The 13,632-nt window shown below is 48.8% G+C and overlaps 7 protein-coding genes across 7 annotated transcripts; 4 read left to right on the forward strand and 3 right to left on the reverse strand.

Moving 5' to 3' along the window:
* Nucleotides 1–22: 22 nt before the first annotated feature.
* F4807DRAFT_258444 (mannose 6-phosphate receptor domain-containing protein) lies at nt 23–2,008 on the forward strand. Its single transcript, XM_047994467.1, has 3 exons — nt 23–103; nt 216–1,439; nt 1,532–2,008. Exons 2-3 carry the CDS (start codon nt 489–491, stop codon nt 1,685–1,687), a joined length of 1,107 nt encoding a protein of 368 aa, XP_047857821.1. The 5' UTR covers nt 23–103; nt 216–488; the 3' UTR covers nt 1,688–2,008.
* A 680-nt stretch (nt 2,009–2,688) lies between these two features.
* F4807DRAFT_258459 (glycoside hydrolase family 5 protein) lies at nt 2,689–4,572 on the forward strand. The gene is made up of 5 exons (XM_047994468.1): nt 2,689–2,849; nt 2,907–2,948; nt 3,002–3,104; nt 3,165–3,778; nt 3,835–4,572. The coding sequence occupies exons 1-5, from the start codon at nt 2,784–2,786 to the stop codon at nt 4,405–4,407; spliced, it is 1,398 nt and encodes a 465-aa protein (XP_047857822.1). The 5' UTR covers nt 2,689–2,783; the 3' UTR covers nt 4,408–4,572.
* A 513-nt stretch (nt 4,573–5,085) lies between these two features.
* On the forward strand, nt 5,086–7,449 carry F4807DRAFT_410504 (DUF1760-domain-containing protein). The gene is made up of 2 exons (XM_047996620.1): nt 5,086–6,093; nt 6,149–7,449. The coding sequence occupies exons 1-2, from the start codon at nt 5,188–5,190 to the stop codon at nt 7,082–7,084; spliced, it is 1,842 nt and encodes a 613-aa protein (XP_047857823.1). The 5' UTR covers nt 5,086–5,187; the 3' UTR covers nt 7,085–7,449.
* Nucleotides 7,450–7,453: 4 nt separating this feature from the next.
* Nucleotides 7,454–7,909, reverse strand: F4807DRAFT_410506 (uncharacterized protein). Its single transcript, XM_047996621.1, has one exon. It carries the CDS (start codon nt 7,808–7,810, stop codon nt 7,529–7,531), a length of 282 nt encoding a protein of 93 aa, XP_047857824.1. The 5' UTR covers nt 7,811–7,909; the 3' UTR covers nt 7,454–7,528.
* An 808-nt stretch (nt 7,910–8,717) lies between these two features.
* Nucleotides 8,718–10,737, reverse strand: F4807DRAFT_410507 (uncharacterized protein). The gene is made up of 5 exons (XM_047996622.1): nt 10,423–10,737; nt 9,754–10,336; nt 9,036–9,672; nt 8,969–8,986; nt 8,718–8,904 (listed from the first exon to the last, which is right to left on the reverse strand). The coding sequence occupies exons 2-3, from the start codon at nt 10,087–10,089 to the stop codon at nt 9,340–9,342; spliced, it is 669 nt and encodes a 222-aa protein (XP_047857825.1). The 5' UTR covers nt 10,090–10,336; nt 10,423–10,737; the 3' UTR covers nt 8,718–8,904; nt 8,969–8,986; nt 9,036–9,339.
* Nucleotides 10,738–11,435: 698 nt separating this feature from the next.
* Nucleotides 11,436–12,317, forward strand: F4807DRAFT_456648 (Isochorismatase hydrolase; the record flags this gene model as incomplete). Its single annotated transcript, XM_048000910.1, has 3 exons — nt 11,436–11,525; nt 11,589–11,901; nt 12,007–12,317. The coding sequence occupies 3 exons, from the start codon at nt 11,436–11,438 to the stop codon at nt 12,315–12,317; spliced, it is 714 nt and encodes a 237-aa protein (XP_047857826.1).
* Nucleotides 12,318–12,354: 37 nt separating this feature from the next.
* On the reverse strand, nt 12,355–13,411 carry F4807DRAFT_258520 (acyl-CoA N-acyltransferase). Its single transcript, XM_047994469.1, has one exon. It carries the CDS (start codon nt 13,123–13,125, stop codon nt 12,553–12,555), a length of 573 nt encoding a protein of 190 aa, XP_047857827.1. The 5' UTR covers nt 13,126–13,411; the 3' UTR covers nt 12,355–12,552.
* Nucleotides 13,412–13,632: the final 221 nt, after the last annotated feature.

Consider the following 13,632-nt stretch of genomic DNA (forward strand, 5'->3'; position numbering starts at 1 on the left):
GTTCAGGGGTAATGGCCAATCAGAACTTGTAGAATACTCGAATGTCAATCGCCGACAATCATTGACACTAACGGCAGCTAGGTAAGAACCAAAAACGTGCTGGGTACGTACCCAACTCTGGGATCTTCCATTTCAGGGGTCTGTTAGGTTCTGTCCGTTCTGTCCGTCGCGGCCGATGATGATGGGGCAGTGCACTAAGAATAACTCTGCGGTAGAACGGCAACGCAACTTGGCTTGAGCATCCTGAACAACTTTATGACGATGCCAATGAACGAATCGAATCAACGTCTTCACAAACATTAACATTGTTGCACTGACCGCCTCGAAAACCCCACGATTCCATGATTCAGATCCTTTCGATATTTGCCTAGCGCAACGAGCGCATCCAAGAGAATAGTCCCAAGTCAAAAAAAGGACCAAAAAGGAAGAAAAAAGACGTCGTACGCTATTTACGAGATATATCCTGATACAACGCCCCCCTCGAAATCATGCGCTTCTCTTCCGAATCACGGCCAGCCAGCTTGGCAATATGCTACCTCCTCTCCCTCGCCTCCATTTCCATAGCAGCCGACGCCGACAAGACGACCACTTCCACGGCATGTACGGCAACCTCGTCGTCGGGCGCCTTCTTCGACCTGCGGCCCGACATGGCCCTCAAGCCCAACGCGGACGGGTCGAAGCCGGCGCACAGCAACGGGGCGCCGACGGCGGACTACAAGGCCAAGGGCTACGACTACGGGTCCAACTTCACGCTGAACATCTGCGGCGCCGTGGTGGAGCCCGTCGACGGCGTGATCGGCGTCGACTCGAACAAGTGGCAGAACGTCAGCGCCTACTACACCTCTAAGGGAGACGTGTACAGCCTGGGTCTGCAGTCGAGCGCGCTGGTGTCGCGGGGCAAGGAATTGGTGTTGCAGTATACCGGGGGATCGCCCTGCGGCAAGAGCAAGAAGAGGGAGGAAGAGGGGCAGGAGGTGGAGAAGGAGAAGGAGAAGGAGAAGAGGAGCTCGATCCACGACGGCGCCGCGTACAGGGACCCCGACTATGAACGCGAGTCCGATGCGCCGTCCGTTACGGGCGCCTTCTCCGCGAGGCCGGCCAAGGAGACGGACGAGCCGAAGCGCAGGAAGTCCGCCACCATATTCTTCAGCTGCGACAGGGACCCCGGCGCGGGCGCGGCCCAGGTCTCGTTCATCGCGACCGATCCCGACGAGTGCTCGTACGTGTTCAAGGTCAAGTCGCAGAACGCGTGCGCCGGCGTCGAGCCGCATAAGCCGGGGAGCGTGGGGCCCGGCTCGGTGTTCCTGATCATCTTCGCCATCGCCGTCTTGGTCTACCTGCTCGGCGGCATATTCTACCAGCGCACGGTGGCGAACGCGAGGGGTTGGAAGCAGTTGCCTAACTACTCGCTCTGGGCCAGCGTGTGGAGTCACATATGCGTAAGTTGTTGCTTCTTACCCAAAACACGGGATAGATATCTATGCAAGATGTACGTTACATTACGAAACGGAGGCTAACTACCAACTCGCAGGATTTCTTCGTCATCGTCACCTCCTCTTGTGCCCGGTTCCTTCCAAACCGGAGGGGTTATCACTATGTCTCGGGCTCGCCGTCCGGGAGGGGGAGGAGTAGCCGCGAAGACGAGAATAGGCTGATTGACCAGTACGATGAGGAGTGGGAAGACTGATTTCGATTTGCTCATTCTAAATTGTTGTTTTGTTACCTTTTTCTTACGTGTTATTATCATATTAGACTTTTTTTTTTGGCAAGCTCGTAGCAGTTCGTTCTACGCATTGTTAGAACTAGACACTCAGTTATCGATCAAACTCAAACGCTGCATACATATAACAGAGTGTTGGCCGGCGTTTTTTGTTCGTTGATGGGATGGGAGCGGAGCATGGATGGGAAACGAAGGAGAGATCGGGACTTTAGTATGAGCTGCTTTTGCTAGGTACATGTACTATTTGGGGATTTTGAGGCTTGACGCAGTAGGACGGCGCATGTGTATATTCTGGGAAGCTGGGAAATCTTAGCATGTTTCATGGTCTCGAAACTTGTGCTCCCCTCAGTGTCCAATTGGCGAATCAGTAAGCCTATTCTGTTAGTCGCTTCTGTATCACATATATGCCATGCCATATGTAAATGGCCAACGTGCAACAGTTAAAAAAGAATACAGTGACGGACCGCTTTGCAGCTTGAGTTCCGACTGCTTATTCCAACAGCTTATTCCAACATTGCAGCATTGAGATTGCATAATCTACCAAGCCGCTATATTCGCGATTCGGGTAGCGAGAATCCAGATGAATGATGGTGGCGTAAGCCCAATGCGGCTATGGTGAGGTTCATGTGGTAGGATTTCGACATACTTAACCTGTTTCGTCGAGTTGGCAAAGATGGTCTGGCCCATTTTCTGTCAATACGAGACGTTGTGTGTTTTGAACCTCCTGCGAATCCTACCAGCGCGAGGAGATGGCTAACGGTGGGCTGCGGTGGGCTCATTCTAGGCCCATTGGCCCAGGCAAGCTGATTTGTTTTAGCCCTTCTTATTTCTCTCTTAAATGCCCGATGCGAGTGAGATGGGATGTCCGTCATGGATGTGATGGATCGTCGTCTGCATCCGCTGCTGCTTGCTTGAGCCTCACATTCAGCTCTTTTATTTTTATCCCTTCTCCTTTTCTTACGGTACAATTACGTTCATTTGGTGGCAGGACCTTCATTCGTTGTGTTTTATTATTCGCCTTCTTACTCTCTTTTTATTCGATTCGTGGGCACTTGTGTTAAATATGTACTTTAAGACCTTCTTTCTCTTGGCTGCAGCTCGTGTTGTTCTTGCGAAGGTTCAGTTTCTGGTATGTTGCAACCTACAACTCGTAAAACGAACGCGAATGCTAACTTAACCCCTGAAGGGAGTTGCTATAGCGGGTGGTGATTTTGGATGCCAGATAGATGTAAGTCATTAGAATAACAGGGTATTAAAGTACAGGGTTAACAACGACTGAAGGGTTCATGCCCGCTGAGCTCCACACAACTTCCAAACAACGACGATGGAGTTGCGCAAATGCAACACTTCGTCAAGGACGACGGCGTCAACATATTAAGACTACGTACGGTCGTCACAACATATACACACCTCCACCTTAGCATGTACTAACAAGCCCGCACAGCAATATCATGGCAATTCCTCGCCAACAATCAATTGGGAGGAAACCTTGACAGCACGAACTTAGCGAAATACGATCAATTGGTGCAAGCCTGTCTCGCCACCGGGGCCCATTGCATGTTAGATATCCATAACTTCGCACACTGGAATGGGGGGATTATCGGACAGGGAGGGCCGACAGACGACCAGTTCGTAAGCCTGTGGTCGCAGCTCGCCACGAAATACGCCGGCAGCCAGAACATCGTCTTCGAGCTTATGAACGAGCCACACGATCTTGATATCGACACTTGGGTGAACACATGTCAGAAGGCGGTTACAGCGATTAGGCAGGCGGGCGCGACATCTCAGATGATCTTACTACCGGGCACGAATTTCGATTCTGCGGCGACACTGACGACGGTCGGAGGTGCATCGCAACTTTTGGGGATTAAGAATCCGGATGGGACAACGGATAATTTGATCTTGGATATTCATAAATATCTCGACATTGATAATTCGGGGACGCATTCGCTGTGCACGACGGATAACACGGATGCTTTTACGTCCGTCGCCCAGTTCCTGAGGACGAATGGGCGGAAGGGGTTTGTTAGTGAGACGGGGGCATCGGAGGATGCTTCTGTAAGTTTTTCCCTATCATGGACCCTCCCACGATGTCTAATTAAATTTTTATGTAGTGCTTGACTGCATTCTGTGCCCAAAATACTCTGATCAACCAAAACTCGGACGTCTTCATAGGCTTGGTTGGGTGGGCCGCCGGCAGCTTCGATACTTCGTACCTCCTAAGTCTAACACCTTCGAAGCAGAATGGAGGCTTGGTCGATAACCAGCAAATGAGTCAATGTCTGCTCGGAACATGGGTCGACTCTAACACCACAGTCCCAAGGGCCTCAGAACCATCATCTTCTCTTCCTTCAGCTATCACTTCTAGCGCCCCTCTTACAGCATCTGCATCGGCATCCTCAACTCAATCTGGGAAATCTAGTGAGCCGGTTATCACAGTCGAGATTAACTCTGCCACGAGTGTACTCCGGACAGCATCGATACCCTCTAGCGTGACGACTTTGATAATCGCCTCCGGATCCCCGAGCGATGAGTCGTACAGCCTAGCCTGGGCAAAAACGACGACTACCTCGCAGACTCCGACCCAGACGCATGCGGCGGCAAGTGTGACAGCAACGGGGAGTGCTTCTTCGACAAAACCCATCACTTTCATCTGGAGCCTTATGATGTTGCCATTTCTTATATGAGTTTGATATGAAATATGTCATCTCTACAACGAGTTAGCTGATATACGATTTTGTACGGAGGAATGAACTGTTCGCTTTGCTCTTTACTCCAAAGGTTGTCTATGTTCGGATTAGACGATTGGATGTTGTATTTTTAGGCCTCAAATTAGTATGTAAATATTGTATAAGTGTATATAACAACCTCCATTGATACCCATGGGATCTAAGTCTATCTTCGGCTGCTGAAGATGCTTTTTCGTGACTGATGATTCCAACGTTCTCACCGAGATAATTGTATTTTAGATGGATACTTCCTCGGGCCCTAGGAGTCGATCAGACCATTGCGTTGCTCACCGACTATGTCGTGACTTATGAGAGACAGGAGTGGGTATTGGCAGAAGTATGTATGGAAAAGGGGTACGATAGATACGATAGACTTCGATATGAGAAAGGGAGTGGACGTTCAAATAGCAACGACGATCTTTGAAGTTTACAGCTCTTGCCTCGCACTGTATCGGTAAACCAAAAGGGCGGGTACTACCCCAGCCTTGTCCACTAATAATAGCTGACAGTCCAGTTAATGTGGGTCTGTATACACTGTACCTCGTACCTGTTTGCACTGCGGGTGCCCCCCTCACCCACGTCATTGCACTAAGGTTCCGTCGTTCCCAGTGGCCCGCGATTGCAGGCGCGTTCCTCAACCAGACATTCATAGTTCAGGCGATCAAACTCCAAATCGTCAGCCTCATTCCAGCCTTACCTTCTATTTCTCTTATCTCGGCTATTTTCTAATGATCATCAATGCCTCTACTTGATCAACCACAAGCCGCCATACATACTACGCAGTCAATCAATGAGCCGAACATGCCCGAATTAGCGGAATCAATCAAGGCTATTCAAGAAGGCGCCAAGGAAGACCGCTTCACCTATCTCACCATCCTCCAATACCATGTCACCTCCCCAGAAATCCTACCCACATTAAACGACGTCCTTCAAGACGCCGACCTCACCCAAGAAATTGGCTGGGATCTCGTACAGATGCTTCTGAACATCCAAGGTTCGGAAATATGTCTCGAGACGGTGGCCCGCTTAGGGAACCCCCGCGAGGTCGTCATAAAGGTCATGGAAGCCTTAGAAGGGCTCGCCGTCGCTTGGCATGACGAAGTCATCGTTGATGAAAATGAGCCTGGGGTCATCCCCGACTCGAAAATACCAGGAAAATTCATTACTTTGCTTGGCATGCTAGCCATTCTTCACCAACGTATCAAAACAAAGTACCCTTCAAGATTTCTAGGGCCGTCGCTAGTGAAGGTGTTTGAAGCCTACCAGCCAACACCAGAGATGACTGCATCCATTATCAACCTTGTCTACTCGCTGTCCGGACGTAAGAGACCACCTCTTCCTTCCCGGAAATCAAGCATCAATGTCCTCAACCCTGATCATGATGGAGACTTATCTAAGAACGCACCTGATCCGGAGGCGGAGCAGGAGGACCCCAAAGAAGAAGCCATGCAAGAGAAGTTACTGCAGTCTTTTGTCACATGTATCCTACAGCGATACGCGAACGCGCATGATATGTTATGGTCACCGCGGTTGCTGGAAGTCTACAACCCAAAGAAGAATGTGCCGGGTAAGAAAACGACGATCGAAGCATTCAGGGAAAATGACGAGCTTCAGAAACGGGATGCGGTAATCGGACAACTGGTTGTGAGTTTCTAATTCGCCCCCAGGTTAAATATTTTATGGACATTGACATTATTAGGCCTTACTTCGAGATCTTGGCCTCAGCAAATGCCCTGCGGATTTTGTAAAAAGCATATTCGAAGGGCCAGTACATATAGACCCTCTGGTAGCCTTCAACGACTTTTCTAGCGTCGATGATATCCACTTATCACCGGGTGGGGCGGTGTGCCTCATTGCGTACTGGATCTTCTCCAAGGACGTCTTCGGCTCCGATAGCCCCCAACCTGTGATGCACATCTTTCCGGAACACGCCGCAATACTTGGGCGATTCCTTGGCCAAGAAATGCAATCGGAAATCCTTTCAAGTCCCGGAATTGCTGATGCGCTATTAGCCATAGGCCTTGGGCTCGAACATAGACAGCTAATAAAGGCAGGTAACGAGACAAATCTGATGGCATATCATCACAACCTCACACTCATATCCGTATTTCACCCGGATATAAAAGTCAGGAATGCCGCCACAACCTTCGCCGGCTCAATGCTCCACTCGGAACCAGATGACCACATCCGCCTAGAAATCCTCGAAGACCTATTAGAAAACTGCATGTTCGCCTCCCTCAAAGCATGTTGCATCACATGGCTGAAAGAAGAGCTCATCGCCGCCAAGCAAGGCAACCTCTCCAACCAGTTCTCGTCGCCGGACGTCATCGAGAGACTTCAATATTCCTTATTCCCCGACATGCTCTTTTTAAACGAGTCAAGTACGGAGGCTCTAGTGGATTTCTGGGCGCAGAACCAGCTCTTCATCTTGCAGGTCGCCAACTTCGCGTACTTCCTCTTCACGGGCCTGAAGGAACTCGTGCCGGACGGAATGGGCGCCGCCGTAGGCCAGCGCTTCGTCGAGCCCCTGATAGCGGCGGCTGAGAAACTGCTGAAGTCGGAGGACGGCGATGGCGAGGATAAGATGCAGCTGAGCATATTAGTAGATCGGCTGCGCAGCTTGGGGCTGCAATAGAGGGGTCTGGCGCTGGTCTCATTGTGAGCGTGCGTAGAGAAGTGTGGGTACTTTGATGTTTTGCGGGTTGGGTGCGAGGAGCGTATGTGAGGACAGCTAGGTTGATAGGTATGACCTGATGACGGAAGTAGACGTTACAATTGACTCGTTGAAAGTTATGCTCAGATATATGGAAGACGCTTATTCTTGCGCCATCGTCTATGTCGTACTGCCTATTATGAATCAATTCCCCGTCCACGAGGAGACTAGAAGTGCCTGGGATTTAATACAAGTGGCAGTGGTGGTCGGTATTGGCCAGGAGGCCGCTATAGGTACCCTAGAACCTCTCTAAGTTCATTGTAAGCATGACGACGCTTGATAGACCCAAATCTATGATCTATTGTCTATTTGAGTTGTGCTTTATCGTTTCCTGCACGTATGTGTACCTAGCTGGGTACGTAACAATCAGCCCCACAAATGTACCCCTTTTCCATAACCTTGCAATCTCACGACTTTGCGAGATGATTCTAACCCCTTAGATACCATCACTTCTACTATTAATAGACCAAGCAATATTGAAGTAGCGAAGAACTGCGCTGCTTCAATATGACCAAAGATATGCCATGATTCCCTAATCCTGACTCCAATTGTATGAAAAAGGGGGTTGGATAGCGTAAGCAGAGCCGAACCCCTAATTATAACCATAACCATAACAACCAATTCAAACTCCTCCCTCATCAAAACCATAATCCACGATACCAAACTCGATTTCTAGAAAAGTCTTAATGGCGAGCTGAATGTGCGGGACAAGCTTGGCAAATGCGTGCGGGAGACGTGACTCGACTTGCTGAAGATCGTCCATCGCAATTCGGCGCGTCACCAATACGTTCGGTGTAAATTCAGCGTCTCCGATTATAGCGTCGTCCGTGTCGTCCCAGGTTGCGTATCGATCGAGCAGTTTGAGGGTATTGTCCGTCGGGTCCTGGTCGACCCGATAAGTCCAGTCGCGGAACATTTCGTTCGTGGGGTGGTCGAGATAGGGCATGGTCGGACGTTGTCTTCCGGCCGCTATCTCTCGGAAAACTGTATACCACTTAGATGTCTGGCGATACATGGCTTTCTCCGACTCCATTAACTTAATGAGAGGGGAGTCTTCGAAAACATATTGCGGTCGGCCGTAGATGAATAAATACCGTTCTAAGTGAACCGTTTGATAGCCTTCCAATCCAATGCTGTACGTCCCGCGCATCTCATGGAGACCAAGCTTCGACCGAATACTTTGATACCCTCCTGGTTTCAGTGTAGGTCTTCGCGACTGGGTCATCCTCTTGAAGAACATCGTCACTGGGGTTTTGGCAGGGCTCGGCATTTCTGGGTATATTATCGGCTTGTCGTCTAGGCTAAGAGCTGCTAATCTCATAGCCAACGCTGTAATTTCATCCACGCCCTTCTGATATGGAGACATCTGGTGATATCTATCGTGGTAGAGATCGCGATAGGTTTCGGTAAGTCGCGAGTGAATTGAGTAGATCGAGTATAATCCAGAGACTGATGTCCAACAGGTAGTCGAATAGGAAGGTATTTCGAAAATTTAGTATTCAAATATGTAAATATTTGAGCCTGGAAAACCAGAAAATGAATGGAACGAGCTGTAGGAAATTCCAGGTCAACTGCTGCTGAGAGTATCAGCAACATTATGTTTTGGGAAAGGCTTTCTCCGACGCCCTTTCTCTGTTAACATTCTCACTAAGACGACATGGCTGGGTATAGCAACTTCCAGGATAGGTGAAAGGAGACAAGACTTATGGTGGCTGAACTTTATATTTCCATCGCATGTTAAACTGTGCCGTGAATATATGTCTGCCTTTAGTAGTTATACGTTTACAAAAATGCGGTATTTCTTACTGCAATGATATTATTTACCTGTATATATTAGTAACTTAACCAAGTAGATGATACTCACGAAACTTGCCAATCTGTCTATAGTTATAAGAGAATCCCTTAAACCCATTTTATGGCGGATGTTATGGCTATCATTCAGGGCGAGACATTTGTTTAACATATTAGATTGAATGTGGATAGAATGGCGTATTTAGACTTTGGCGATAACGCCTCGAAGAGATACCTTAGACGATGGAACACTTGGACCGCGCATATATATCAGATTCATTACCTACACCGGTGCAAAGGTGGCTGTGTTATACATTTTGAATTGTCAATTCGTACAAGCCTCGCATAGTTAAGGAAGCTATCAATAGTGGGAAGAAAAGAACAAATTATAGCATTGGCCCATCCTCCTTGGGGAACTTGCGGAAAATGTCAGCGACCTTGTCGATGGGGGCAGACAATAGCGCCACAGCAGTCTCGAAGGGTGGAACGTTGGGCGCCATCGGGTGACTTCGAGTGGGCACAAAAAGTTTAGTACGCTCAAATGATCTGCTTAGTTTCAGTAACGAATCTTCATCGAGCTTGGATTCGAGCTGAGGTAAGTCGTGCTCCTCTTCGTCTTTGACGTGCTGCTGCAAGCTAGCGAGCAAGCTGCGGAATGTAGGCCCAAATTCAGGATCATTCGCCTCCAGACCCTGGAACCTGTATAGTTGTTCCTTGATCTAAACCGGTATATTAGCATTACACATGCTTCTTATCCTTCCAGCTTCGCTTCAAATTATTGTAGGGAGAGGCCAACGTACCGTCTGGTGTTGCTCACGATCTTTGGATGCCATTTCTCTACCATCATTCAGGTGCTTTTCCATTGCCGGGTACACAACGATCTCCTCGCCTATTGAGTGGCGGGCTAGTTCCCAGACAAAGATGTTCCGATACCTGATTCGCTCATCGGCACTCTTGTGGTTCATGATGTGAGGTTCGCAAGCCTCGAGTTCCCGATGATCATGTTTTATTGCACTCAGGAGAGGGCCTCGCGCCACGGCGGTTGACGAAAACGGGCAAGAAGATAGCAATAAATTGGGTCGCCCTCGTGAGATAGAGCGGAGGCTTGAAAGGGGTATTTTAGGGTATCGAAGCATCCTGATTTTGCGTGTACGTACTTCGAGTTGAGAATGTAGAGTTTATCTCAGTGTACCTAGCGAGCTTAAGAAAACTGACTCCAGGTAAGATGTGTTTGGTGATGCCTGGTGATGTTTATTGTTGATTTGCTGGATGATTAATTGTCGTTATATCGTTTGTGTGTCGCCATGAAACGTCATCCGCGGCAATCCATTGATGATGTAAAGACGTGTGCACAACAACGTCATCAAACATCAGTGACTTTGTCTGGGCAACTTTAACAATAATCGTCAGGAACTCGCCGTATCTCATGTGGGAAGCTACAACTGGGATATTTGGGACAATGCACTTACCTACCTGGTACTTCCTTCAATTCCTCGCCTATCTCCGTGCAATTGCACCCCTTAAGTATCGGACTCCACTGGGTATGCACAGGATTTATCATCCTAACCTATTTATTTAATAATCCTGCTACGACTTCGGCCCATTGATTAACGGTTCGGGCAGTCAATTGTTATGCGCGACGGACTCCTCACGTAGTAGATGTAGGAATTGTCGTCCTGATTGCATGTGGATGATATTCGCCGAGGTCGTTTATTACCTAAGCAATGCGGGAGATTTCTCCTTTCTACTATTTGATAATGATTTGATTATCATCACAAATTTTGGTTTGCGTATATTGTATAGTTCTATCCGTTAATCAGCAACTTGCATTGCATATGAGGTAATCCTGGGGCCCCGACGTCCTTGACTGCCTCATTCGACTGCTAACAGCTCAAAACCTCTGGAAAGGCGCTAAGAGCTGCAAGATCGGGTCGTAACCCTAGATTAAAGGGCCGTGGTATTATTACTTATTCACGATCTGTCACGATGACTACTCACCTTAGTTCAGTCACCTGCATAAGCCTCATCCGAAAACGAGCGGCTCTTCGAACCGATATGTACTTTTGGCAGTTTCGCCATGTAGGTTCTATATGATAGCCTGATAAATCTCATGCTCGTTGTGGCCGCCTCGCGGCCGCCGTTCATGTGGTTTCAGCTGCGTACCTGAGATGCTACTAATTAGCGTTGCCGCCTCGCCTCACCGAGAGGAAGAACTTTGAGCCCGCATGGTTTATACGAAAGGGGAATCCTTGGACGACAACGATGACAAAGGCAATACGGGGACGAAGATCTCAATCTTGAGTTCGGGCGCTGACACAAAACCTAGCCACGTAGGTATGTTGTAATATATAACTTTGTGAGGTTCGCGAGTCAAGATAACTTTCCCACACTGCACGACAATCCCTCGAACTCACGGCCCTCGACGCAAGGTCGGTAACTATTTGGATTATCTTCCTACATACATCTCAACTCTCAATTCAAAATGAGAGCCAGTCAGTTTTCTGCGATACCATTGGTACTAGGCGGTCTAGCCAATGCCTTCACTTATGAGAGACTGAATAAAAATGATACGGTAAGTATCTCTTTCTGATTCTGAATGAAGCATCTCAAGTTCGGCTAACTTAATCAACCGAAGCTGCTCCTCATTCTTGATATGCAGGAAGGACTCATCAGCCTGGCCCGTGATTATGATCCTACCGTCTTTCGAAACGCCTTGTACGCTCATGCGGCGCTCGGCAAGGCATTCGATTTGCCGGTGGTCATGACTTCCTCGTCCCAGTCTGGTCCGAACGGCCCGCTACCAGACGAATTCCTCGAATGGTACCCGGATGCACCGCTGATAATGCGCCAGGGTGAAGTGGACGCATGGGATAACCCCCAGTTCAGGGAGGCTGTCATCGCGGCGAACAAGTCCCAGATCATCATTGGAGGGATCACTACTGACGTCTGTAAGTCGAGATTCCCCTTTCCATTCCGTCCTTTCCCCGCATAATAAGCCCCCCTCTCTTCTAAACAAGCTTCACCGAACTTCCGTTCATAATGAAAATTCCAAGGCACGACGTTTTTAGCGCTCTCTCTGCGTGAAGCTGGATACGCCGTGTTCGCGAACCACGAGGCGTCGGGAACCACTAGCGTAGACATCCGAGAGAACGCGAATGAGCGTATGAGGGCTGCTGGCGTCCAGGTACTTTCGTACTTTGCCATCTTCGGCGAGCTGATGCGCGATTGGCGGAATGTGCCCGGCGCCGAGCAGTTGATGCCCGTCCTTGATCAATACTATCCGGCGTATGGTATGGTCGCTAGGGCTCACAGAGCCGCCGTCAATAACGGTACTGTACTTCCAGGCGAGGATATTCTGCCTTGAGTGCTAGGTAGTAAGAGGGTTAAGGATAAGGAAGTAGTTGAATAGGGTTTGCCTATTGCCATCTGTCCTAGGTAGGGAGGAATAGAGAGGTCGATAGGGAGACGGGGGCTCGAGAGGCGGAAGAACACAGTGAAATTTTCGATTCTTACGCTCTTTCAAGGTTCAACCTCCATTTAGCTAATTATTCCAACGTATAATTCATCATGTAACTTCGAGAAACCCTGCTTACGAGGGCTTACTCCAGACCTTCAGCTTCCTCTTTGAGTAAGCCGTATACGTGCATATCCATGATCTTTCCCTTTTTACATATAGCCTTCCTCCGTACACCTTCCTTGGTGTATCCAACCCTCTCGAGAACCTTCATGCTCCCGTCATTCCCTCCGAACACGCCAGCCTCCAGTCTGAGCAGTTCCGGAAATTCTTTGAAGGCCCACGAGGAGAACCCTTTGAGAGCGCTCGTCGCAATGCCCTTGCCCCAGTAGTTCTTCGCGACCCAATATCCGACCTCCCAAGTGCGATACTCCGTATCATCACGGGGCATAAGCCCAATACCACCCGCGAAGGCGCCATCTGGAGCGAAGATGCCGAAGTTAACCATTGGTTCCGCTTTCATACAGAAGTCAACCCAGAATTCAGCGTTCTCAAGCGTATAGGGAGAGGGGAAACGGTTGCGCATGTACTGCGAAATCTCCGGGTGATTGGCTGCCTCCGCAGTTGCCGGAATATCACTAGGTGTGTATGCGCGTATATAACATTTGTCTGTCCTTACGATAGGCGTAGGTTCTGGCTGAGGGGTAGTAGACGCCATATTGATTCGTAGTCCTTCAATGAGGCTTTTTCAAAAGTATCAAGTGAAATAAAGCTTTAACGCACGCTGATCGAGCTGATTTTGTTGATATGCCGCTGATAGTATAAATTCAAGATATTAGAAGATGAGGTGAGACTCGACTTTTTTATTATTTTACTGTGAAGATAGAAGGATTACGAGAACCCTCAGCCCCTGCGTGACTCATTCCTAATGCAGGAAAGGCCATTTCGACAGCATGATTTCTGACAACCCTTCGCCGACTAGCGGCAGTCGCTGAGATGTCCTATATGCATCAATATTGACCGCCGTTCCCCCCGAAAGGCAACATGGGCAGTTGATAGAAAAACCTCCAGTTAGTAGCCCTACTATACAAACAGCACGAGGAATGCTCGCTGTCAATTCGTGATTATGAGGGTCTATTCCGTACCTACCTGGCTCAATTGAATGGCATCTCCCTTTTCTTTTGTCGCATTATGCTTCAACACAGCAAATTATAAATTATATGAG

Source organism: Annulohypoxylon truncatum (genome assembly GCF_022578515.1).
Source record: "Annulohypoxylon truncatum strain CBS 140777 unplaced genomic scaffold F4807scaffold_4, whole genome shotgun sequence".
Lineage (NCBI taxonomy): Eukaryota > Fungi > Ascomycota > Sordariomycetes > Xylariales > Hypoxylaceae > Annulohypoxylon > Annulohypoxylon truncatum.